Below are 25,957 nucleotides of genomic sequence, written 5' to 3' on the forward strand. Positions count from 1 at the left end.
CCCCCCACTGTCCCCTCCCCCCAGGCTGCCTCATGGTGAGTCAAAATGACAAATGGGGTCCTGGCTCTCAGCCCCTCCCAGAGCTGGGGACAGACCCCAGGGGTCCTGGCTCCTAGATCCCCCCTCCCCTCCCAGAGCTGGGGACAGACCCCAGGGGTCCTGGCTCCTAGATCCCCCCTCCCCTCCCAGAGCTGGGGACAGACCCCAGGGCTCCCAGCCCTTCTCTCTGGCTTCTAATTCCTTTTCTGCCCAGCTCTGCCTCATTTCTCTTCTAAACCGCCCCCCCTCCAAAACATGGGCAGGAGGGCAGTGGGGGACGGGGGACGGGGAAGGGCTGCAGGGCAGAAGGCTCCTGCACTGTTGTGGAGCCCGGCCCGGCCCCCCCTTACCCGCGTGGCGGTTGAGGTGGAGAACTCTGAGTACTTGGTCGGTCTCTTGAGGCGGCCACAGCTCAGCCACCTGCGGTACTGGTCCCTCACCTGGCAGGATTGAGGAGAGGGCTGGTCACCCCACAGCGCAGGGGAGCTCGCGGGGGTGGGGCCTCAGCTGTAGGGAGACAAGGGCCCAGAACTGGCCGGGCAGGGGGGAGCTCTCAGCTACGCCAGCCCCAGCCCCTCCAAGCAGAGGGCACTGGGGGGAGCCCCCAGTCGGGGGGCTGTGGGGCAGGGGTTGAGCGCTGGCTGTGGAAGGAGCCTGGGGGTGGGGTGCTGTGGGGCAGGGGATGAGTGCCGGCTGTGGTGGTGCTGGGGGGTTGGTTGAGCACTGTCTGTGGGGGTGCCTGGGGGGGGCGCTGTGGGGCAGGGGTTGAGCTCCGGCTCGGGGACACTGGCCTGTTTCTTGAGCAGACAGTGCAGCAGGAAGATGAAGAGCCCCTGCAGGCTGTTGAGGATGGTGAAGATGTAGGAGACGACCAGGCTGTGCTGGTTGAACTGGAACAGGCCGAAGATCCAGGTGGTGCCCAGGACGCAGAGCTGGGCGATGGCCGTGATGGTGAGCACCCTGCGGGGGAGGGGGACCAGTCACATGGCCCCGCCCCTCAGCCATGGCCCAGCTCCCCTCCCCCCTGGGGTCCTACCCCTCAGCCTCAGTTCCCCTCCCATTCCCCCTTGGGGCCCCGCCCCACAGCTTCTGTCCCCCTGGGGTCCCACCCCTCAGTCACAGCCCACCTCCCCCCCCCTCCTCAGGGCCCCACCCCTCAAACCTGAAAACCCGCCCCCCCTGCATGTGACTGACATCTCCTGCACACAGCCCCACCTCCCCAGGCTCTGCCCCCCAGCCAGTAGGGGGTGGGGGAAAATGTCACTCATATGTGGCTCCCTCCCGCCACACATGGGGGGGGGATGACATCACGTTATCATATGCCCCCCCAGGTCCCCCCCCAGGTCCCCCCCCAGCTCCCCCTCCCCCGACGGGGGGGCAGCAGGGCAGTGCCAGGGTCTCTGCTGCCCCGGGGACTGCGCCCGCTACCTGAGCTTCTTCAGCTGGCTCATGTCGGGGTTGATGTCAGCAAATTTCAGCGACAGCTTCCAGACGGTGACCACGAAGATCACGGCGTTGACCTGCCGGGGGCAGGGGAGAGGCGGGTTGGGAGGGGGGCAACTGTGTCCCAGGGGTGGGGGCTATGGGATCTGCCAGCTGTGAAGCCCATGGGGCAGCCCCTGGCCTGGGCCAGGTGCGCCCCACCCCCCATAGTGACCCAGCTCTGCCCCTGGGGACTGGGGGGGACGGGGGATGACAAGTGCGGGGCCCAGCTGCCCTGGTGCTGGGGCTGGATGGCAGGGGAAAGAGGCGAGGGCAGCTGCCAACCAGGCCCTCAGGGGCCGGCCAGGGGGCCAGGCGCTGGCAGGGGGCTGGGCTGGGGGAGGGGATTTACCGCGATGATGATGCAGACGGGCGCCAGGAAGCTCCAGATGAATTTCTTCTCCAGCGAGAGCCAGCAGCTGTGGGGGAGGGACAGACATGGGTCAGTCACTCACCTGCCAGCAGGGGGCACTGCAGGGTGGGGTTTGCCCCCCCCACTGGCAGAGTGGGGGATGGAGACTTGCCAGCCCCCCGCCTCCCACCTTCGGTGCCCAGGAGCGTCCTTGTGTTGTTCAAGTGTCCCAGGCTGGGGCCCTGAGCACAAGCTGCCCCTTGCCCAAGTGGCAGGAGGGTGCCCCCTCCCTCACACTGGCCTCACCCGCCCCATGGGGGCCCACCCCTCCTCTCCCCTGGTGGGCCCAGATGGCAGCGGCACACCCAGCTGAGCCGCTCCTGTCCCCGTGTGCTGCCTGGGCATGGTGCCATGTTCCCCTTGAGCCCCTGGACGCGAGCACCAGGCCTGTCCCCCCCGGGCCGGTGACTCACTGGCGCGCCGTGCCGTAGCCCTCGCTGTAGGTGGCGGCCGAGACGCCCACGATGAGGGCCGGCACGCCGTAGCCCAGCAGGAACATGTAGCGGCGCCTGAGGCCGTGGGGGGTGAAGACCTGAACCACCAGCAGGTAGAGCTCGGCGCCCTCCAGGCACATCCAGCAGAAGGCGGCCAGGAAGAAATAGTGCAGGAGCCCGGCCACCACGCCGCACACCACCTGCAGCCAACGGGACGTGGGACGTCAGGGCCGGGCTCCCGGCTCCTCCAGCCCCAGCCCCTGGCAGCAGGGGGCGCAGTGGGGAGCGGGGCAGGAGCACTGGCTGTGGGGGGAGCTCCCGGCTACTTCAGGCCCAGATACTGGGAGCACTGTGGGGAGCAAGGCAAGATTGCTGGCTGGGGGGTGGCTCCTGGCTTCTCCCGCCCCAGCCTGTGCCAGCAGGGGGCACTGTGGGGAATGGGGCTTGAGGCTGGCAGAGGTGGGGGAGCTCCCAGTAGGGGGCACTGCAGGGAGCTGGGCCTCAGGCTGGCTGTGGGGGGGGAAGCTCCTAGCAGGGGGCGCTGTGGGGAGCGGGGCCCGAGGCTGGCTGTGGGGAGCTCCAAGAAGGGGGGCCGAGGCTGGCTGGGGGGGCGCCGCAGGGCACGGGCTGGCGGGGGGAGCTGGGTACCCTGTTGCCGGTGCTGGAGGTGCCGGTGAGGAAGACGGTGTAGGCGATGAAGAGCGCCAGGCAGAGGTGCAGGTGGATGGTGGTGCGGGGGCCCTTGAGGGCGCGGCAGAAGAGGAAGGTGATGATGGACAGCAGCAGGCACAGCAGCGAGATCACCAGCCCCACCTTGGTGATGACGTCCAGGGTCCAGTCCTGTGCCGGGGGTGGGGTGGGGTGAGGGGGTTAGTCAGGGTCCCCCCACACAAGGCTGGGAAAGCCCCCTAGTGGCGACACCGGGCAGCCTGCGGGAACCAGTGACTGGCTGGGGCCAGCCGCCCAGATGGATTCGATGCTGCCCAGCCTTCCCCTCCCCCCCGAGGGGCTGACCCACGGCCCCAGGGCCATGGGAAGCCGAGGGGGCTCTAGGGTCACCACCACCCAAGGGGGAATCCCTGGCACCGATCCCTGCAGGACGGGGGCGCCAGAAAGTGCGAGGGGCCGGGGCTGTTCCCCGGAGCAGAGAGCAGAGCGCCCCCCCCTGGTGGGAGGAAGCCCCTGCCCGGGAGGGAGCTGCTTTTAGACCAGATGGACGCGCTTGTGGCTAAGGTACTGCAGCTCAGGACTCCTGAGTTCTACCAGCTCTGGGAGGGGAGCAGGATCTGGGGGTCAGAGCAGGGGGGCTGGGGGTCAGGACTCCTGGGTTCAATTCCCAGCTCTGATGTCACCTCCCTGAGTCTCCTTGAGTGAGGCATTTAACCCCTCCCTGCCTCCGTGCGATGGGGACGGGGAGGGCTCCCTGCAATGCAATGGGGTGAGCCCCCTGCCCCACCGCTTCCTGGGCAGGCATGCAGGCACGTCAGTTGTGGCTACCTGGGGAGTCTCCCTGTGCCCTGGGGGTGGGTGGGGGACTGCTTGTGCCCCATATCAGATGCAGGGCCCCGCCTGCCGGTGGGGAATGGGTTTACTGCGGGGGGAATCTGGAGTGACTCCTGGGGGGGATTGAGGGGAAGACCAGAACCAGACCAGCCCCGAGGCCCCAGCGAGGGCCGCGCCTACCTCCAGCTCGTAGAAGGCCATGAGCACGGCGAAGCTGGTCAGGTGGTTGCACTGGCAGCGGGTGATGGTGGTGGTCAAGTTCTGCAGGGTGCAGCCGTGGGTGGCCCAGCGCCTGCTGCCAGGCTCCCAGTAGGCGCAGAGGAGGCGCAGGTCGTTCTTGTTCTCCTGGGGACAGAGAGATGCTTGGTGCATGGGGGGGCAGGAGGCGGATGGGGGGCTGGCTGAAGTCGCACAGGGGGCAGGACTCCCCAGGCCCCGAGAGGGCAGGTCGGGGGGGTACAAGGGGCTGGGCTGGGTGCACAGAGCATCAGTTTGTCCCTGGGTGGGAGGCGGATTCACCTGCTGCCCGGCGTGGGGGGTGTTACTAGAGATGGGCCCAGGCTCTGCCCCCCAGCGCCCCAGGCTCTCCTCCCCCCATGCCCAGCCCAGGGGCTCACCGGCACCGGGTGGCTGAAGCGGATGCTGACGGAGAGGCCGAGTGCCTGGGGGTTCGGGTCACTGATGAAGGCCGACACCACTGGAGACAGCACACGGTAGCTGGGCCGCCCGGGCTCCTGCGCCCGCTTCCTGGTCTGGCCAATCTCGTTCCATTCGGGCCCCTCCACCCGCCCAGCACCGTCCAGGATGGGGCTCATCCCCTGGTATGTCAGCAGCCCGGCCAGCGTGAAGCCTGCGAGAGACAGAGGAGACGGATGAAATGGGGGGGCAGGAGGGGCCCAGGGGCAGACTGGTGCCAGGGGGCGCTTTACTGCTGGGGGTGCTGCCCCCAATGCCCTGGCCATGCCCCATCCCCCTACACACCCCAGCCTGGCGCTAGGGGGTGCTCTGCTGCTACTCCCAATGCCCTGCCCATGCCCATTGCTATACAGACCCCAGCACAGGCGATGATCACATACCTTCATTTTTCTGCCCTGGGACTCCGGCCCAGTTTAATTCCATCTGCGTCTTGCTCTGCTGCAGCGTCACTGTCTCCTGGCTCTGGTTCCCAGCCTGCCTGACCGCCAGCCCCAGCTCTGCAACCACAATGCCAGCCAGGGCTCACAACAGAGAACATGGAGAGGAAGCCTGTAGCTAAGCAAGGTGCTTTCCTGATTGTGTGGGGGGAGCTCCCAGCTACTCCAGTCCCAGCCTCTCCCAGCAGGGGGCACTGTGGGGAGTGGGGCTGGAGCACTGGCTGTAGGGGGGAGCGCCCATCTCCCAGCAGGGGGCGCTGTGGGGAGTGGGGCGGGAGCGTAGGCTGTGGGTGATGAAAGCCCAACCGGGGCCACGTGGCCAGATGCTGACCTGTGCCGTTGGGGGATGCGATGCTGATCGTGCTGTCACGCAGGATCAGGGCCAGCGTTCTTAGCTGCTTCTCCACTGTGGCCATCAGCTCCGTCGCAATCCGGTGTCTCCGCTCCACACTCTCGCTCTGCTGCCCGACCAGATTTATCTGCTTCTCCAGAATGTCCAAGAAGCCCTGGCCAAGCAAACGTGGGGGGTGTTGGTGTCACAGTGCCTGAGCCCCTGCCGCGCCCCCCATTCCCAGATTGCTAGTCCTCCACTGCCTTCCCACAATCCCCCTCAAAGGAAAGACAAGTTCTCCTGCAATTGACATCGCTGCCTGGGAGGTCAGACTAGATGATCACAATGGTCCCGTCTAGCCTAGGAACCTAGGAGAGCAGCTTCTTGGGCACAGAGCCCCCTGGAGAGGCAGGCATGGGAATTTCTGGGCAGTGCTGCTGTTTATTTATCTCCTGTTCCAGGCGCTGCATCCCTATAGATCGCCCTGAGACTAGATCTGAGTAGTAGCAGCGATTCCTCCCCCTAACGGGAACAAACCCAGCAAGGCCCCGAATTTTGGCTTGGCACCTGCAGCTTCTCTTTGGCGTTCTGAGAGTTCATCTGCTTCAGCTCCTCCAGCACATTCTTGCAGAGTCGTCCCACCTGTGCCTGGAAGCTGCCCAGGAGGTTCTGCAAAACAAGCCCCAGGCCTGGTTCAGGAAAAAGATCACAGACTCGCAGCCCACCTCCCCCCGTCCCAAGAGGCTCCCTCGGCTCAGAAGCCGGGCGCCAGATGGAGCGCGGGCAATGCCCCGTCTGGCCCCGAGGGGGTGCACGGCGTTTGCAAGGGAGGGTGGGGGACGGCGGTTGCAAGCTGAAGCGAGTTGCAGCAGCCTGATGCTGCCGATCCTGGAGGGTGAGAATCACCCCGGGGCAAAGGCCTAGGCCGTGGCTGGACTGCCGGGGCTCCAGGGACTGGCCACTGGCTCTTTGCCCAGGGGCGAGTTTGGCCCCAGAATCCTCGTGGGGCGAGATCAGTGAAAAGCAACGTGGCACTAAAGGGGAATCGGGGTCTATCCCCCCCCCCAGGGTCTGTGCCCCACTCACCTTGGCTTCGGCAGAGTTGTCATCATCCAGCAGCCGGGGGCAGGTGAGCTCTGGGGATGGAAAGGGAGGAGGAGTGAGAGATGGGTGGGGGAAATGTGGGGTCTGGCTGGGTAGGTACATGCACACCAGAGCCAGGCATACAGAGCAGGACTCATTCCCTCCAGCAGGGGGAGCAGTGACCCCCCCCACAGAGCCCTACACATGTGCCCAGCCCCTTGTCCCCATCCTCTGCCCACAAGCTGGTCTCTGTGAAAGGAACTGTCCCCCCTCCCCATCTTAGGGGGACTGAGCCGCAGTGGGGTGGGGCGGGGGCTGTGGAATCATCCCAGCCGTATCCCCTCAACCCTCTCCCCCAGCTGTGCGTGGTTCTGGTGTGTGTTGGTGGGGGAGTGAATCCAGCAGGGAGTCCCGGGCTGGCCCCACAGTGGCCTCTAGGCACAGACTGCGCCCCCTGCTGCCATCTTCCCAGGGCAGAGACTCCAGCCGTGCAGCAGGAATGCAGGCTCTGCTGCAGGGGGAGAGATGCCCGGCCCCTGGCATCCCTGGAGTGACCCCTGCTCCGCTCCCAGAGCCAGACCTGGGCACGCTGGTAGCTGTGGCTCTGAGACAACCGGAGACACCCCAGTGGACGGACAGGCTGGGCTGGGGGGAGGTGAAGGCCTGGAGGCTGAGCTCCCCGAGCCAGGGCTGAGACCCAGAGGGACCCCGTCCATGGGGGCAAGTGGGGCTGGCACCGTCCCAGACCAGTTCCCAGCTCGCTGCCCCCTCGGGCAAGACCTCTGCCTGTGTAACCCCAGGCCCTGCCCAGCCCCCCAGGTGCCTCCTCCATGCCCCCACAAGCAGGACCCACCTTGGCACAGGGTCGTGTTTCTGTTGGAGGAGACGTATCCGGCCCGGCACTCACACCAGTAGCTTCCGTGGGTGTTGACACACGTGGCGTTGGGGCTGCAGATATCTGGGGTCTTCTTGCACTCGTCAGTGTCTGAGAGGGGAAAGCGGGGAGAGGGCGGGGGGTGTCACACACAGCACAGCTGGGGGCGCACGGGGGGCGAATGACCATGGAGGTACCCCCCACCGATTGCAGGGGCGTGGTCTGTCAGTCTGTCTGCTTACACCCTTATTCTATTCTCCTTTCTTCCCTGCTATGTGCAGTGCCCCAATCCCTGCGGCACTACCCCTCCCCCACCCACCAGATCGGGGGGCCCAACCTTTTCCAGACCAGGACCCTGCGATCCCCTCCCTGCACCAGCCCTGACAGAGTGGGGTTAAGGCGGGGGGGCGATTAGCTAGTTAAGCTGCAAAGGGGAAGTGACTTAGGCTGCGTGCAGGGCGCTAGCTAGAAGGAAGCTCGCCTGGGAGGGGACAGGTGGGGCTTTTCTACAGCCCGAGGGCTGGGCCCAGTGGTGGGGGCCTGAGTCAAGGGGGGCTATGGAGCCCTGAGAGGGGCTAGGAGCCCCGGAGGGTTTCGCTAGCAGGGATAGGAGAGAGGGGTCTGACTTTGAAGGGCTCCCCCAGAATGGGGATCACAGCGTGACCTGGCCGGACGGCCGAGACCTGGGGCAGCCGCGATGCCGGGAGCTGCAATCATAGAATATCAGGGTTGGAAGGGACCTCAGGAGGTTCTAGTCCAACCCCCTGCTCAAAGCAGGACCAATCCCCAACTAAATCATCCCAGCCAGGGCTTTGTCAAGCCGGGCCTTAAAAACCTCTAAGGATGGAGATTCCATAGATAACCTCCCTAGGGAACCCATTCCAGTGCTTCATCACCCTCCCAGTGAAAAAGTTTTTCCTAATATCCAACCTAAACGTCCCCAACTACAACTTGAGACCATTACTCCTTGTTCTGTCATCTGGTACCACTGAGAACAGTCTAGATCCCTCCTCTTTGGAACCCCCTTTCAGGTAGTTGAAAGCAGCTATCAAATCCCCCCTCATTCTTCTCTTCTGCAGACTAAACGATCCCAGTTCCCTCAGCCTCTCCTCCTAAGTCATGTGCTCCAGACCCCTAATCATTTTTGTTGCCCTCCGCTGGACTCATTCCAATTTTTCCACATCCTTCTTGTAGTGTGGGGCCCAAAACTGGACACAGTACTCCAGATGAGGCCTCACCAATGTTGAATAAAGGGGAATGAGCACGTCCCTCCATCTGCTGGCAATGCCCCAACTTATACAGCCGAAAATGCCATTAGCCTTCTTGGCAACAAGGGCACACTGTTGACTCATATCCAGCTTCTCGTCCACTGTGACCCCTAGGTCCTTTTCTGCAGAACTGCTACCTAGTCACTCGGTCCCTAGTCTGTAGCACTGCATGGGATTCTTCCGTCCTAAGTGCAGGACTCTGCACTTGTCCTTGTTGAACCTCATCAGATTTCTTTTGGCCCAATCCTCTAATTTATCTAGGTCTCTCTGTATCCTATCCCTACCCTCCAGCGTATCTACCACTCCTCCCAGTTTAGTGGCATCCGCAAACTTGCTGAGGGTGCAGTCCATGCCATCCTCCCAATCATTAGTGAATAGAAGAGAAGCAAGGGGGCGCCGAACTGGAGCTAGTTGCCAGAAGGGGGCGCCATGCTCAGCATTACAGACCCCAGCCCGATGGGTTCCCTCCCCATTCAGGATACACCCAGCCCCGCCCCTCTCATGGAGCACTAGGAGAAGGTGGGTGGGCTGCGCCCAGGAGAGTGCAGGGGAATTGGATGGTGTCCCTTTTAACTAGTTTCTTTGCTCTCTGGTGGTGCTCATGGGGGTCTATGGCAGAAGCCTGCAGACCCCAGAAATGCAGCCAGACCCTGCACGGCTGGTAAACGGGTTGTTTGAAGGCAGCTGGATCCAGGGGATCCCCCTATTCCTAACACTGCGCAGTGAGCAGCGGCCCGACAACGTCCATTCCCGGACCCTGCTGTGACCCCCAGGCCCAGGGCCCCGTGGGGCGAATCCACTGAGCCCTCGGACGGATGACGCCAGCTCGACACTCGCTGCCAATCTGGCCTGTGGAAGCCGAAGCTGGAAGAGACCCGCCCAGCCTGACCCCCAGCATAGCCCCAGCCGGAGTTGCCACCCAACGGTTCACCAATCCGTCCCCAAACGGAGGGGACTTTACTGCCCTCGCTGGACCCTGGGGCCTTTCACCGCTGTGGAGAGTCTGATCTGACAGATGGGCCCTGCCCTGCCTGGGCACAGAGGGCCCTGCCGTGATCTAGCCAAACGCTGGAGGGCCGTGCACCCGCCAGGCTGCCAACGTGGGTAGCACCAGCTGCCAGGCAAGGGGGGATACACGGGAGATGTCGGGGCTCCGTGGTGCAGTGAGGTCACTCACCCCATGCAGGGAGTGGGGTTTTCTACCTAGGGACCCGGCCTGTACGTGCAGAGACGCACTCCTTCTGGCCAGCCCCTGAGGAGCCTGCAGTCCTGTCTGGGGCAATGAGAGCTGGAGAAGCAGAGCTGGGACGAAAACCCCTTGAAGTCAGTGGTGCTGCACCAATTTACACCACTGGGGCTCTGGCCCCCGCTTTGTGACCATTTCACATACAGCAGCACTGAGTTGGTGGTGACGCATGGGGGATGGGCGCATCGTCAGTCATTCCCGCGGGTTGGCGGAAGTGGTTCAGCCGCTGCAGAAATGGCCGTGACTGATTCTCCCAGAAATCCCAGCCAAGAAGAAGTGCTGAAATTCGGCATTCACCTGCTTATTAACCCAACATTTCAGCCGTCCAATCAGGAAGCAGAGAAGGACCATGGGACTCAGGCAACCAATTGTACGACATCAGTGTCAAGTTTTCGGAGCCAACAGTTTGCCAATAAAATCACAGACATTTATCCACCCAAACAGTCAAAGGGTCGGCCGGTGAACGAGCAGGCTTGGATCAGCATGCAGAGCTGTTCTGCTGACTCCCCCTGGCGTTCAGATCAGCGTGGCGGTCGCTCCTGGGCATAGAGCGGTGACAGGAGTCGCACGACCTGAAGCCTGAAGCGCGGGGCATGCCCTGGGTCCAAGCTAATGTTGAGAAAACAATCCGACGAACGGTACCGCTAGAGAAGAGAGGGCTGCAGCGAAGCTGGAGCACAAGTTCTGACTATCTTCACTGGCGGCAAGAAGGAACTGAGGGTGGGGGAAGAGCGCAGCTCTCCTTAGAGTGCGCAGCGGTGCTCCCCCACTACGGGTACTGCTAAGGGAAAAACTTCCAGCACCGGTGCACGTGGCGAGCACGCACACCTACTGTGGAATACACAGGAGCAATCACTTGAAGAAGGGGACTGGACCCGATGACCTCTCGAGGTCCCTTCCAGTCCTAGAATCTATGAATACGAACAGCCTGCTACAATGACTAGCTAATGGAATTACTCCCTTAGTTCCAGCAGCGGAGCTGTGTGCTTTCAGCAGACAGGTCCTGGGTTGATTCCTGCTAATGACCCAAGCTGGTTCCTTTGTGATGCCAGCTCCTTCCCCTGCCTTAGCAGCTGCTGAGGGTTCGGTTAATGGGGTTCCAGAAACTAATGGGCTTGTTGAGCCCAAGCTGTATTAAAGGTTGATCCAACACAGAGTCCTCGGCTCCGTCTCAGCCCAGTTTGCTTTGCAAAGACCTGACCTGCCCCCACCTCAAAGCTCTGCTACGAAAGAGCATCTTGGGCTCTGATTGCAGCTGCAGGTTTGGGGGGATGTTGCAGCTTCTAATGACATCCCCAGTGCCCTACGCTCGTGCCTCAGTGGAATTAAGCACCATGGCAAGAGACATGGCGACCTTCAGTCCCCAGGCTCAGTTTCCAATGTGTAAGACAGGCTGGGAGTCAGAACAGACACTGCCCGGGTGTGGCGCAGAGAAAGAGCGAGACCTCAGGGCAACCTGGTTAGTTTCCCCATCCATGCATGCAGGTTAGTTTCAGAGATCCTGGGTAAGCTCAGTGGCCGTGCATTAACAGCATCGCCAACGCCAAGCAATCAATAAAAGCCCCAAACCGTGAGCCAGGCTGAAAAAAAGTCATGAGATTGGTTTAAAAATCACGAGATTTTTTTTTTAAATCCATTTTGGCTTTGTTTTGTTTGACTCTGGTGTGGGAGCTGTCTGTCACCCCAGTGTAACATTTAGCAGTTTTTCCTCCGCCACGTGGGCCAAGCACTAATTTTGATTTTAGCCAAAAGTGGAATCACGTGACTCCAGGAGGTGGGGCTTTAAGGCAACGCCACACATTAGCAACACCGCAGACAAGCCAGAAACATCATGCCTTTGTCATGACTCTTTCCAGCTCCCATTGTACCTGTGCAGATCTTAGACGTATCCTTATGACTCTTCCCAAATCCCCAACTGCATTTACACATGTAACTCCCTGGCATGTTGATGCAGTTCCCGTGGGGCTCACAGATTGTGGCGTTTCGCTGGCACTCGTCAATGTCTGCAAGGAGAGAGAAAGCGCTAGGTCAGGCTGATCTAGGAGCTGTACCTTGGGCACTGGGGTGATGCTGCTGGGGGATAATCCAGGCGTCCGACATGCACCGTGCTCTGGGGAGACGGGGCTGGTTAGAGCCAGGAGTTCAGTTACTGGGTCAGCGACCGGGAGCGAGTTGGCTATTGTCTGGAATGAGCCGCTCCAGCTGGGAAGGGAAAAGCAGCCCTGCCAGGACACGCGCTGGCTGCTTGCTAAAGCTACCAAGCGGATCTGGCGATGCCCAGTGCCGCAATATCAGTGCAGACGGCAATGCCTGAATGAGCCGTCTGCCCCTGGAAGGGACAAATGGGGAGCTGCTTTGGAGGAAGGGGATAGAAAATAACATGAGAGCTAGTCTAATGCCTGGATATCAGTCAATGGGGTGACCTCCTCTGCACCCCATGAGCTGCCCTGGGCACCCCCTTGCACAGAGGACAGTGCAGAACCAGAGGGGTTCAGAGACAGGGAATGAGAATGATCAGGGGCCTGGAAAAACCCTCTACGGAGAGAGATTGAAAAGACTGGGACTGTCAACTTAGAGTGAACATAAGAGGGGACGTGTTAAGAGTCTATAAATGACTGACGGGGATAGAGAAGGGAGATGGGGAGCTTCTGTTCTCCCCACCTCATAACACCAGAGCAAGGGCCAGTCAGGGAAGTGAGAAGAGGGGAAAGTCAAAACTGAGCCAAGGAAAGGCTGTTTCACACAATGTGGGATTAGCCTGTGGAACGCCCCACCACAGGAGTCACTGAGGCCAAGAATTTAGCAAGATTCAAGGAGCGACTGGACATTCCTACGGATGATGAGAACAGCCAGAGTGATTGTAGTTAAAGGGCACAAACGTTTGGGAAGAGAGAAAACCTCCTGCTGTGGGGCTTCAGCCCAGTTGAGTATCAGAGACCAGGAAGTGAGGGCAGATGATCCCCCGGCTCCCACTGCAGGGCTCTTCCACCGTCCTCTGCAGCATCTGGCTCTGGCCCGTTGGAGCCGGGATACCAGGCTAGATGGGCCCCAGCTCTGATCCCGTCTGTGCTGTGCAAGTGCCAGCATTACTTGTGTCTCAGCCTGGCCGGGGCCACGGTTTTGCCTCTTGAGAGGCTGAGCTGCTCCCGGGGCAGACTGACCCTGTAAGAACCGACCGGCTGCATCCTGCTAAGTGCTGCCTCCTCCGCCCCTCGACCCTGCAACACTCGCGGGTTCTCCTGACAGCACCAAGGCGGCTCCGCATTTCCAGAACCTGCTTTATTCCGGAAACGACGTACAATCGGGTTCCGCCCCCGAAGGCTTCCAAGAGTCCATGCGGGATGGGAACGGAGCTTCCAGCATCCTTACCCACCCGTCCTGGTTCGATTGGGATGTTTATAGCGGATAGCGCCACAGCCGGGGCCCCGTGGTGCCAGGCACTGTACACACATCCAGCCACAGCACAGCCGCTGCTCCAAAGCGCTTTCCCCAGCTCCGACGCTCTGTCAGCTGGAGAAGGGGCGCCATTCGCTGGTGCGGCCAGAGCTCTCCCCTCCCTCGGGCACACGGGTGTCCCGCGGCTTCCAAACTCGCTCCGAGTTGCAGGGAGCTCTGAGATTGGGTGTCTCTAGGGGCTTAAGTCCATGGGGAAATTGACGGGAACAGCTCCTGTGGAATCGCTCCCCATCCGGACACTCTGGTCTGGAATAATCAGTGCGCTTCCAAAGAGAACAGCGATCGCCATCAATTCCCCCGGGGACAAGCCCTAGGGATTCTCCGCACGGCTCCCAATACCAGCTATCCCCGGACAATCCCCGGGACGCTGGCTGAGATACCTGCGGCGCTGATTTCTCCTTGTGCCTAGACCCGCCCCAGGACACTGGCTGGGGTTATCCCACGCGGCCGGGGGCTGGGCGCAGGAACGGCTGGGCGAGGTCTCTGCCAGGGGAAGCGTTTGAACCAATGGGCTCCTGAGTTCACCCAGTTCGACGGGCCCGGTGCTCTGCGCCCCCGAAACGGGGGTGTAAAGGGCGGTTTCCATGGGAACGGCCGGCTAGGACTTGATACAAGCTCCAACTACCGGCTGAACGTCGCAACCAAGGGCCTGGAACGCCCCGGCCCCTTCTCCGGTCAGGCCGCCCTGGCTGCCTAAGGGGGCATAATGGCCCCCGTGGGAAACACCCTCCCATCCCAGGGGGCTCCCTGTCAGTGTGGGGCTGGAAAAGGCTCTGCTCCCAGCCCTGAGGGAGGGGGCAGATTGGGGGCGTGGCCTGGGTGCCCTGTGCTGGGGCTATTCCCTGCTCCCCAGAGCCATAGGGGGCAGAGCGCACTGTGCTGTATGTGGACCATCCACGAGGCCCCTTCCCAGGCTCAGGGGCACTAGCAGGTTGGATTCTGTGTGCTGGGGACAGCGAGGGCCTCACCCGTCTCCCCGGCGCCTCCCTGCAAACATAGGGGTGTATTCCCAATCCAAACACCAAGGCAGGGGAGATCCTGGCCAAACGCGCTGGGACAGCAGTTCAGGGTCACGGCTGATCACAGCCCCGGTGAGTGGATCGGGTGCCTTTGCTGCAGCCGGCAGCAGCCTCTGGTGCAGCACCAGGTCTGGAATGAGCATTTGTGTGTGTGAGGGGAGGGTCTCAGCAGACGGGGGCCAGAGGAGAGCTCACCCTGGCAGGTGTTCTCACTCGCATTCAGGAAGTTGGCTTTCCCAGAGCTGGGCTCGTAGCCATCGATGCAGCTGCAGGAGTAATTCCCAGGCAAATTGGTGCAGTTTGCATGGGGTCCGCAGTCTGCCAGGCTCGGGCCCTGACACTCGTCAATATCTGCAACACAAGAGGGGACGCTCTGTACAGTCCTGGCAGGGAGACGTTCCTGTATCACCCACCTGTGCTGAGCTGGGTGACAGGACCCAGGCGACCAGGCCCCTGGGAGCTTAACAATCACAGGCCTGATTCTCAGCTACACTCAGGCCACACTTGGCTGCTCTGGCAGCGGAACGGCCACTCGAGAATATGGTGTATTGAAAACTGTGTTAGCATCACAAGCTCTCACTTTACATCTGCCAGGGGCTTTCCTGGACCTGCTTGCGGGTTAGGGGGCTGCTTTGAATTTGCCCCTTTCCAATTCAATTCAATCCTCACTCTGCCCCTTGCTCATTGGAATTTCTAAAGCTTGTGATTTTCTAAGCAAATCTGATTTTTTTTAGTGCCTGGGATTGTCGTCACGAGCTCAGCCATGCACTTGAGACCCACTGGCGCCGAGTTAAGTGCGTAGCTGGGCAGGGCTGGAGCCAAGCATGTGGTTTGCTGACTCGGGGGGCTCAGGGAGCACAGACAGGGACCAGCACAAAGCGATTTAGCAGCTGGCAGCTTCCAGCGTCCCCCGGTGGAGACACCAGCATGTGGGTATCCCCTGCCAGGGGACTGGCATTGGTGCATGTGCCAGCTTCACCAGCCAAAGGGGTCTCCCAATCCACTGCACTGTGAGCCCAGAGATACCTCCCTGCCCTGGGGGATCGACATGGAGCTGGCCGACCCGGGTGTCCCCCGCCATGCTGCTGGAAGCCAGGGTGTCTCAGGGAAGCCTGGGGCTGGGCTGGCAATGCCAGTCCCAGCACATGCCCCCTCCCAGCGCTGCCCTGGGGAGCGACACGGAGCTGGAGCAGAGAGAGCCTGGAGCCGGGGCCTGGTACAAGGCCCAAACCAAAGTCAGCAGAAGTGATGCTCTGAGCAAAGTCCGGCCCTGTGGGACACTGAGGCAGAAAGGGTTAAGCAACTTGCAGGCTAAATGACCCCAATTCTGCCTTTAAAGCCACACTAGAAAAGGAGCCGGGAGCTGTGTTTCTGGCTTCTGGGTGATCAGCACGGTATCGGAGCAGCTGGTTTGTTGCTGGCTTGGTGAATCTAAGTTTCAGAACTAACCAGCAGTTTGGGGGATTGTCGGCCCCACTCTGCAGTTTGCCCGGATGGAGCAATCTCAGTGTGGCTCCCCAGGCACCAGTCACACCCTGTCACAAAGCAGAGGCTTCCTGCAAGTTCACCGTCCGGTGCACGAACTTGGCCCCGGTATTGCCGGCATTGCTACAACCCAGTGACTGTGTAACCACATCCCAGCGCGAGATTCCCCTGCCTAGCGCATGATAAAATGGTTTGACGGGTGGGGAATGTTTTGTCTGAAGCATCAGGAGTAAAGTACAAAGCCAGGGGGTGAATAAGGGATGTTTTGTCTGAAGCAGCAGGAGAAAGGCACAAGGGGGGTAACATGCATGTTGTGAAACACACAAGCTGGGACGTAGGTTGTTTATCCTGGATGGTTTGTCTCAATCTGTAACTGTCGGGATCCATTGTCAGAGGCAGACGTGTGGCCGCGTCCCTGTGGCATCTATGGGCGCTGGCACCGGGCTGCATTGGCGATAAACCTGGCCAAGCGCCTTCGCCACTGATCCGACTCTGGGGGCTGTCTGGGCACTTCGATGGAGGTCTGCCGGGCCGGCGACCCACCCAGAGCCGGGACAGCACACGGAGCCGACGAACGCCAACCCCATGTCCCCGCACCAGACTGCCTCAGGGAAGCCTGGGGCTGGGCTGGCAATACCAGTCACAGCACATGGCCCCTCACAGCGCTGCCCACGCAGGGAGCTTGGGGCAGTGGGAGGGTCCCACGAACTAGCAGCTGCACCCCCTAGTGGCCAGAGGAGAGCATGGCTGCCCGCCCCCAGCAGAAGCTCAAGCAATAGGGGACCGGAGGCGAAGTCAAGAACGCTTTAGCCCAATTCCCGGAGCCGTTCCTGGGGCCACTTCCCAGGCTCTGCAGGGCACTAGCTGCTCAGAAGTTGCGTGCTGGGGCCAGCGAGGGTCCCCTCCCCTCTCCCCAGCGCATCTCTGCAGCACAAGGAGTTTGCTCCGTGGGTCTGTTTCTAACCCCGAGGGTTTATTCCTTGTCCAAGCACTGGGCACAGGGGTGAGCCCAGCCCCATGCTCTGCGGGAGCAGGCGAGGGTCACGTCTCATTACAGCCTCGCTGACGTTCTCAGGCCACTGCCAAAGCCGGCAGCAGCCCCGGTGCAGCGCCAGGCCTGGAATGAGCATTTGTGTGTGTGAGGGGGGGGTCTCAGCAGGTGGGGGCAGGGGAGAGCTCACCCTGGCAGGTGTTCTCACTCGCGTGCATGAAGTTGGCTTTCCCATAGCTGCGCTCATAGCCATCGATGCAGGTGCAGTAGTAACTCCCAGGCGTATTGTTGCAGTTTGCGTTGCGTCCGCAGTCTGGCGGGCTCGGCCCCAGACACTCGTTAATATCTGTAATGCAAGAGGGGACGCTCTGTACAGTCCTGGCAGGGAGACGTTCCCCATATCACCCCACAACCCCACACACTGAGCTGGGTGATGGGACCCAGGCGACTGGGGCCCTGAGCAGTTAGTGATTAAGGGCCTGATTCTCAGTTACCCATTTCTGCTGCTGGAATGTCGGAAACAGCCCCCCCCCCCGAGCCTCCTGTCCCAGGTACGGGGGGTTCGGCCCCACAAACACCTAGATCCCCCATGTGAGGGGAGGGGAGGAGACGTCCCCTTGGGGCTCCAGGCTCCCTGTGTGTTGCGGGGGGGTGGCAAGCTGCCTCTCCTCTGCCCCCTCCCTCCTTGGATCCTTGCATGGCTGGGGGGGGGGGGGAGTATAGTCAGGTCTGCCTCATTCTGCTCCAGTGGGGCCCCTCTGCCCCAGGACACCCAGGGGCTGATTAGGGCCCAGGCTGGGGTTCAGACGGGTCAGTGTGATGGGTCCCCCCAACCCTGTGCCTAATCCACAGAGCCCAACACTCCTGGCTCCTGCTGCAGCCGCTCCTGCTGCTCACTCTGGAGGCCCCGGTTCGATCCCCAGGAGGGCGGCGCTCACCCATGCTGCTGCCCCCCCATTCCCCAGCCGGGCTGAGCCCCCCCAACAGGCCCTGGAGTCAGTGGAGTTGGCTGCTCCTTCCCTTAATGTCCTGCTCTGTCCCAGCCCCCCCAGGATAACGTGGGAGCCCCATTACCGTCACAGATCTCCGTTGTGTCGGTGAAGAAGACGGGGTGATTCTCTCTTGTCTGGTATCCATCCAGGCAGGTGCAGTGGGTGTTGTTCACACACTTGGCGTTTGCTGGGCACAGCACATGGTTGTTACAGTCCTCAGTGGTACCTGCAGGGGCGGGAACAGCTGGGCAGGGTCAGCCAGTGCTGAGCAGCTCCCCCTCCCCCCCGACCCACACACACTGGGATCGACTCCTTTCACTCGCCCCATTCATTGATTCTTGTCCCTGGGCGCCTGGCAAACAGCTCCGACGCCATCCACCGCCTGGCAACAAGCTGCCCTCGGCTGCACAGGGGCCTTGGCTCCCCGGGGAGCCCCCGGCACAGACAGGCAGAGCCGCCGGAGCCGGGCGTCGCTTCAAGTGAAACGTTTTCCATCTCACCCGATTTTTCTCCTTTTTGTTGCTGTCGTCGTTACTCTCGTTAGCGCCAATTTCAACCCAAACCTCGCTTCCAACCGGAAAATGGGAATTGTTCGTTTTAAAAATTATTTCATCTCCTGCCCCCCCCCGTGCAATTTTTTCCCCAAGTAAAACCAAACATTCCTCTGAACCGAATCGGCATTTTCTGGCAAAAATGGGTCCTTGGGAAATTCCTGCCCGGCTCTGCTCTGGATTGACTGAGAGCGGAGTCGGGCGCGAGGCTAGTTTGGATCCTGAGCTGCCTCCCATGACCCAGACTGTGACCTGCCTACGGGGGCTCCTGGATCCTTTAGCTGCCCGGTGTCTGGGGCTCCGCTGGGACCCGTCCCTCTGGCCAGCGTGAGGGGAAGGATCCCAGCGCAGCTTAGCCGGCTGCAGGGCTTGGGATGGGAGCAGACGGAGCAGTGTGGGAGCAGCACTGGGGGACCCCAGTGGGTCAATGGGAATTTGCCCAAATCCCATTTTGAGGTTCGCAGCAGAGCTGGGCTCGGGGCGCAGAGTCCAGATCCCAAACGCCCCCCAGTTGGGCACGTGGGTCCCAGGTTTCAGTTCAGCCCGATTTTTTTGAGGGGGGGCACCAACAAATGCCACTTCTAACGTCTGAGCCATCAGGGGTTTGATTCGGGCTGGTCAATAACACGGCCCTTGGCTACAAAGGGGATCTGCCCCTCCCTCCAGCCCCCAGTATAGAGCCCTGGGCCCCAGTGTCTATTCTCTGCTGGCCACGGGGCTGGGAAGGGAAGGGGAGGGCTACACAGGGGCCTTCTCCTTTCCCCTGCACGCACTCACCGTGCTCTATAAACCCACCCCAAGACGCCCACGCCAAGGGGCTGCTCCCGGCTCGCCAGACCTGACTCTGCTCTCCTCCCACAAGGGAAAGGGACCGGAGGGGGTGGAGGCCGGAGACCCCGGGCAGCCGGGAGCGCTGGGGAACGTTAGCCAGGAGGAGTCAGCCTTACCTTGTATGCCGTTATCCTGGGCCACGGTGCCCCCCAGGCACAGGGTGATGCAGAGCCCTGGAAGGCAGAGACAGGGTAAGGCACCATGGGCAGATGGTAACCACCACTCAGCTGCACACACCCCCAGCCGCCCCCGTCCTGCCAATCCTGGGCCAATGGCCAGTCAGTGCCCTGCCGATGGGGGAATTAAAAATGCAGAAACCTGGTGCTCTGGGAAATCAGACCCAGCTCGGATCCCTGTTCATATTTTTAACTGATTCTAGTTGGGAACTAGACTTTTGGCCAGGGCAACTGGGTCTTTTATTGTGTGTATTAGCAACAAAGACCAGGAGCCCACGTTGTCAGGGCCGGTTTTATACTTAGGGCACCCCTAGACACAGGGGCTCGGGGGTCTCCCTGCTCTCCGGCTTGGAGCTCTGGGGGCCCTGCCACCTGGAGGCGGCCAGAAGCTGCAGGGTACCCCTGCTGCCTGGAAGCTCTTAACTGTCACGAGCACCAGGAGACACCCACCACTTTTAGGTGCCACCCAGCACCCCTCCACCCACTGCCCAGAGCTGCCCCATGATCTCCCCCAGAGACCCACTTTCCCAAGCCCTGCCCCCGGCCCCCAGGAGGTGACGCTGTCTGCTGGGTGGAGGGAGGAGCGCTCCAGCAGCAGGGCTGTGTGGGGCTGTCTCCCCCTCAGCCGGCCCTGCCCCCTGCTGGGACCTGAGAGCAGCAAAATATGAATTTTTAGATGCCCATAGAATGCCGGCGTCCCTAGGCACGTGCCTCCTGTGCCTAATCAGAAATCCGCCCTGCCCATTGTGCCAGGTACTGCCCAGAGGTGACTGAGATCAGGGCCCCGTCGCGCTCGGTGCTGCACAGACACACAGTGAGCCAGTCTGTGACCCAAAGGCTCATGGCAATAGGCAAAGGGAGGAGCATTCTCTGCACTTTACAGATGGGGAAACTGAGGCATGGTGAGGGGTAATGACGTACCCAAGATCACCCAGTGCGACCATGCAATGGACAAACCCACTTGGAAAGGGGGAGCACCGAGGGGGGATGGGGCGAAAAGACAACACAGGCTGCTGTTGATCTGCTTTTCACTCAGGTATCGGCCCAGATCCGCCCCCTCCTGCTGGTGTTTATTTATAGCCTGTTGCTCTGAGTCACTAACCACACGCGGGTGCGAAGAACCAGATGATAAAGGACCCGGGCCGAGTGCTGTGGAACCCCATTGTGCTTTCCTAGGAAGGGAGCTAGGAAGGGGGCGCGGCTTTGAAATTCAAGCTCCGGTCGATCTTCCCTGGGGAGACTCCATGGAGGACGAGGGAGCTGGGGAGGTGACGGCATCACAGTTCCCGGGGAGCGAAGGCCGAGCCATTAATTCAGAGATTCTCAGGCCAGGAAGGGAGCAGGCTGATCCGGCCTCTCACACTGCATGGGCCAGAGAATGACCCAGGGATTCCTGCATCCAGCTCATAGCTGGGGATGGAGCTAGCGCAGAGCTTGAGAGAGGACAGCTCGTCTGTTCGACTCCATGTGCCGCGTCCCAGGGCAGTCGGTCCTGAGGGTGATGTCCCCCCCCCCGTTCAAACACGAGCCTTAGTCCTGTCCTGAGAGGGGACGTGTTGGCTATTCGGGCTCTTTAGAACAGGGGCAGCAGCAGGGCCTGTTCCCAGGCAGCCCCAGCCGGGGTGAAGGGCTTTGGCCTCTTGGAGGCCTTTCTTCTGAGATGGTCCATTGGTGCAGGGGCAGAGCTAGGAATAGAACCCAGGAGTCCTGACGCCTACCTCTGCTCTAACCACTAGACCCTACTCCCCTCCCCTCCGAGCTGGGGATAGAACCCAGGAGTCCTGGGCCCCAGTCCCCACTCTGACCTCTAGACCCCACTCCCCTCATCCCAGAGCTGGGACGGAACCTAGGAGTCCTGATGCCCAGCTTGGAAGCAGGGCCAAATTCATTTCATACGATGCCTGCCAGCAATTTTTAGTCTCCAGCACCGTGGGCTAGACTGGAGCACAGGGGACCTGATCCCCAAGGCCAGGCCAGCCCCCCAGCACCTTCCCCCGCCCCCATCGAACCTTTGTGTCCACAGAGCGGCACTGCACAGCCTCAGCCACTAGGGGGCACCACAGCCCCATGCCAAGGCCCCAGGCCCAGAGTCCATGCTGGGCTGGGTCTGGCCCCTCAATTGTCCCCCAGAGGCCCCATAGTGCCTTAGCAGGATAATTACGCACACGCCAAGCACATGCTAGCGTTCACATGCACACACACTCCGGCATGCACACAAACATGCAGATGTGTCCTCATGTTTATGAACAAGTACAGATGTACATACCGGTGCGCCCACACCCACGCACGGGCACACACGTGTGCCGCACACTCATGCACAGGCACAGAGGTACAGACACGTATGTTCACACGTACCGGCGCATCAAATGCAGGGACAAGGGGCCCCCAGGACCCTCCCTGCTGCTCAAACACCAGCCAGGCCAGAATGGAGGGAGAATCCTTCAAACCTCCCGCCGGTGAAAAGCTGCCGTGACTCTGCCCAGAGAGACGTGATCGTGGGGCCCGGCCCCTCCTTCTCCCCCAGGGACATGGCCAGAATCCCCCATGCAGCCCCGCCCCCACCAGCCCCACTGCAACCGTTTTAGCAGGGAATCCGTCCTCCCTCCCCGAGTATCCCACAGCCAGAGCTCCTGCCCCGCTCTCCACAGCGCCCCCTGTTGGGTCAGCCCAGGACTGCAATAATAACACTCCAGCACTTTAACCAGGGCTTGCTGGAGTCCCGTGTAGCCAGCAGGAGCCGGGATATCGCTCCACCCCCAGGCTGCCCCCTCAGACGGCAACGGCCGGGCGGTGACCACTACGAGTGAGCGCTGTCCCCTCCCACCGCGCCGGGAAGCCGTGAATCATGGAACAACCTCGGCCAAGAGTTGATGCAGGCACTCAAGAGACCCGAACTCCCTGGCCCCCTGGATTCCCACCTGAACCCCCAAACTGGCCCCCACTGCTCTCTGGGTCCCACATGGCCCTCTAGACTTCGGACTCCCACCTACCCACTGGGTCCAACCTGTCTCCCCTGCTCTCTAGGTCCGAACTGCCCCCTCCTGGGTCCGACAAGTCCCCCTCCCCAGCTCTCTGGATCCAATACACTATCCTGGATCGAGCACGCCCCCTCCCCCCCCGACCCGATGGGGACTCATCCCATCTCCTGTACTCCCAGGTACGATCCAGCACCCCCCTTCCAGGTCTGCCACCACCACAGACACACCCCGGCTCCCCTGACGTTTTAAGGCCCGATTCGGGGGAGGGGAGCGATGAGCCATGTTGCCCCCCCTGGGAATGTCTCAGGCTCATGTCTCAGCCGGAGGCGGGCGCACAGAAGAACTGTCCCTTTGTCCCATCTGGCCTCTCCAGGCCTTGGACAGCAGCTGCCTCCCAATGGCCAAGACCATTTTCCCAGGGGGCAGAAGGGATGAAAAGGAACATTAATGGGGGGGGGGGTGTCAGGAGGCCTTAAAGAGGCAACGTGCAGCTAGCCAGGGCCTCTCCCTCCACCTCCCCAAACAGCCCCGATCCTGCCCCTCGGCAGCCACAGCAGAGACACCCCTGGCTGTTCGGGGCAGGGGGATCTGAGCATGGAAAGTTTGGGAGCGGGCAGGATTGGGCCCGCGCCAAGCAGAGGGCGGCAGGCAGGTGAACGAGAGAGGAGCGGGGTGAGGGGCAGAGAACCAGAGGCGAGGAGATGTGCCCAGATCCGGCTGTAGGCCTGCGCGGAGTCACCCCAGGGAGGGATCTGACCCACAGCCTGGGTACAGGAGAGGCCACGCTAACTCCTGGGGGGCCAAAGGGGGGGGGGGGGGGGGAGCACCCAGACCAGGGACCCCTGGTGCTTCACACCATCAGCCTGGGGGGTGCAGGGTGGGCAGAGTCTCCTCTCACTGCCCCCAGGAGTCACCCCATTGTAAACCAGGCCCAGTTACCGCCACCTGCACAGAAGCTCTTAGTTCTCCTATCCCACGTGGGGTGTAAATCTGGAGTAACCCTGCTGTGAAACGGTGTAAGTGATGGATGGATCAGGCCCTGTGGCCTCCCCCGAACCTGCACGAACTGTCAGGCACTCGGGGACCCCCTGACACAGCCCCATCGGTACCATCCCAGCCCCGAGGATGCCCCGCCCCCGAGGTCAGTCTGGGGGTGGAATCAGAGCTGCCCCCCACCTCCGGGGCGCTGGAGGAACAGAGGCTGGTGCTGAGAAATGATCCAGGACAAACGGGTGATTGTCCCCCTGACGCAATGGAAAGGGCCCGACTCCCGCAGCCGCGGCCCCAGACAAAGTGCAGACAGTCCCCGTCTCTGCCCTCCTCCACGCCGGACAGACGTGCGCTCGCCCTGGGGCGCTGGATCAGAGCCACCGCAGAGCCCGGCTGCTGGCGGGAGGGAGGGATCCGGGCTGGCGTCAGCCTGGGCCCAAACTCTGGGACAGGAGCTCATCCCAAGGGGTGGGGGGCTGCTCTGGGAATGGACTGTGGAAAAGTGACTCACACACACATCTATCAGGCAGATTCACAAACTGGAGTGACGGGCACACAATGCGCTCAACGCTGGCACGAACACACCCCAACCCGGCAGAGCCAGCCCGGCTACCGGCGGACGAGCCGAACTCTCATCCGGATCCAGCATCCTCAGACTGAATCGTTAGCCCCAGCTCAGTCGGCTACACCTGCGCAGACCTGGGAAGGTCAATGGGGCCATTAGGGGCACGGAGAGCACCATGGGGGGGTGGGGAGGGGGGAGCAGGGCCATGCAGGGGGCACCGAGGGCAGGATTTCCCTCATAGACCCTTGTCACAATGCACAAGGCTAGCACAGGGGTGACTGACCCCCCTCCATCTGTTTACTGAGTGCCCCTCCCAGCAGCCGCCCCACTGCAGGATAACAGCCTTCTCCTCTGCATGCCGAAGGCGCTCCCCCCTTAGCCCACCCCGCTGGGCTGCTCTGCTCTGTGCTGGAGCTGGACTCTAAGAAACAACAACCAGAGGCTCTGGCCTCAGGAGAATGGTGCCTCCTGGGGCCACAAGGGGTTAAGATGACAGAGCCTTGCGGGGGTGGGGTGGGGGCTAAGCCCCCCCCCATTTCCTGGCCTGCAGCCCACCAGAGGCAGCCTGCACAGCTGGGTTGATTTAGCTCCGCACAGTCTGGGCTGCATTTCTCAGGCAGGCTCAGCTGCGGTTTCCTCTGGACTCTGCTGCCCCCGGGGTGTCCCCCTTCCCCTGACGCACACGGGGTCCCGGCAGTGGGCGCCGCTTCCCAGATGGGGCCGGAAACGCCAGCCAAGTCCCCCCAACGCTGGGGGCTGGTGGCCGGCGGCCATGGCTGGTCAATCTCTCTCTAGGCTCTCTGCGGGTCCATGAACCCCAATCCCTGGTGTGCAGGCAGGAGCCCGGACCGGCTGCTGCTCAAATTCCAACCCAGGAGCTGCTGGCTGGGACCAGTGGGGGCCGTCTGCAAAGGGCCCCATGGCGTTCCCACCGCCGGCCGAGCAGCCACGGCCCCAGGGGCCCGCAGGCCCCCAGCAGCACCCCCGCTCTCGTGCAATCAGACATGCAGGGCTGGGCTGGCCCCTGTGCTGAGGCAGGACCAGTTCATCCCCAGCCCATCCCTGTAGGGGTTTGTCCAACCTGTTCTTAACCCCCCCAGGGCTGGGGTCTCCACAGCCGCCGCTCTGCCACCAACAGAAGTTTGTCCAATAAAAGAAATTACCCCTCCCCCGTCTCTGAAATCCTAGGGCCGACAGGGCTGCACCACCACGGCAAACGTACAGGTAGGAAGGCCCTTCCGTGGACATCTCCGGCCTCTTTGTAACAGCCCTCAGCGTATTTGAGGGCTGTTCTCAGGTCCCCCCCTCAGTTGTCTTTGCTCAAGACTAAACCTGCCTCGTGTTTTAACCTTTCCGCACTGGTCTGGTTTGCTAAACCTCTGCTCACGTTTGTGGCTCTCCTCTGGCCTCTCTCCAACATGTCCACATCTTCCCGAAAGCGCAGCGCCCAGAACTGGACACGGGACTCCAGCTGAGGCCTCCCCAGTGCCGAGCAGGGCGGGACAATCACCTCCCGTGTCTTACAGAGCAGTGGTTCTCAGCCAGGGGTACATGTACCCCGGGGGTACGCACAGGTCTGCCGAGGGTACATCAACTCATCTAGGTAGTTGCCTAGTTTTACAACAGGCAACAGAAAAAGCACTAGGAAGTCAGTACAAATTAAAATTTCACACAGACGACTTGTTGATACTGCTCTATGTGCTCTACACTGAACTGTAAGGACAATATTTATATTCCAATTGATTTATTTTATAATGAGACGGTGAAAATGAGACACTCAGCAATTGGTCCGGAGTAACGTGGCTGTGACGCTTTTCTGTCTGATTTTGTAAGCAAGCAGTTTTTAAGTGAAGTGATACAGGGTACGCAAGACAAATCAGACTCCTGGAAGGGGCACAGGGGTCTGGAAAGGTTGAGAGCCCCGGTACAGAGGACGCTGTTATCCGTTTTGTAAAAGGGGAAAGACACAGAGCAGCAGGGTGGTTTGGGGATTAAGGCGCTGGGCTGGGGCTCTGGAGATCACCCCTCAGTTCTCTAGTTCGTCCGCAGAATCCCTGGACAGGTCACTGCCACCCACCGTGCCTCAGTTTCCCCATTTGTAAAACAGGGATAAGGCTC

The 25,957-nt window shown here is 61.3% G+C and overlaps 1 protein-coding gene across 1 annotated transcript in view; it reads right to left on the reverse strand.

Moving 5' to 3' along the window:
* ADGRE5 (adhesion G protein-coupled receptor E5) overlaps positions 1-25,957 on the reverse strand; it is a 28,505-nt gene that overhangs the window by 746 nt on the left and 1,802 nt on the right. Inside the window, exons 2-19 of the mRNA XM_034792835.1 lie at positions 19,247-19,303; positions 17,831-17,974; positions 16,947-17,102; positions 14,476-14,631; positions 11,674-11,808; positions 7,271-7,402; positions 6,421-6,470; positions 5,902-6,003; positions 5,335-5,509; positions 4,947-5,063; positions 4,488-4,720; positions 4,051-4,215; positions 3,016-3,207; positions 2,347-2,567; positions 1,874-1,940; positions 1,468-1,559; positions 831-999; positions 390-479 (exon numbers count right to left, since the gene is read on the reverse strand). Of these exons, the coding sequence (XP_034648726.1) occupies positions 390-479; positions 831-999; positions 1,468-1,559; positions 1,874-1,940; positions 2,347-2,567; positions 3,016-3,207; positions 4,051-4,215; positions 4,488-4,720; positions 4,947-5,063; positions 5,335-5,509; positions 5,902-6,003; positions 6,421-6,470; positions 7,271-7,402; positions 11,674-11,808; positions 14,476-14,631; positions 16,947-17,102; positions 17,831-17,974; positions 19,247-19,303 (2,453 nt within the window). The remainder of the gene's footprint in view (positions 1-389; positions 480-830; positions 1,000-1,467; positions 1,560-1,873; positions 1,941-2,346; positions 2,568-3,015; positions 3,208-4,050; positions 4,216-4,487; positions 4,721-4,946; positions 5,064-5,334; positions 5,510-5,901; positions 6,004-6,420; positions 6,471-7,270; positions 7,403-11,673; positions 11,809-14,475; positions 14,632-16,946; positions 17,103-17,830; positions 17,975-19,246; positions 19,304-25,957) is intronic.

The sequence above is a fragment of the Trachemys scripta genome, chromosome 16, assembly GCF_013100865.1.
Source record: "Trachemys scripta elegans isolate TJP31775 chromosome 16, CAS_Tse_1.0, whole genome shotgun sequence".
Taxonomy (NCBI): Eukaryota; Metazoa; Chordata; order Testudines; family Emydidae; genus Trachemys; species Trachemys scripta.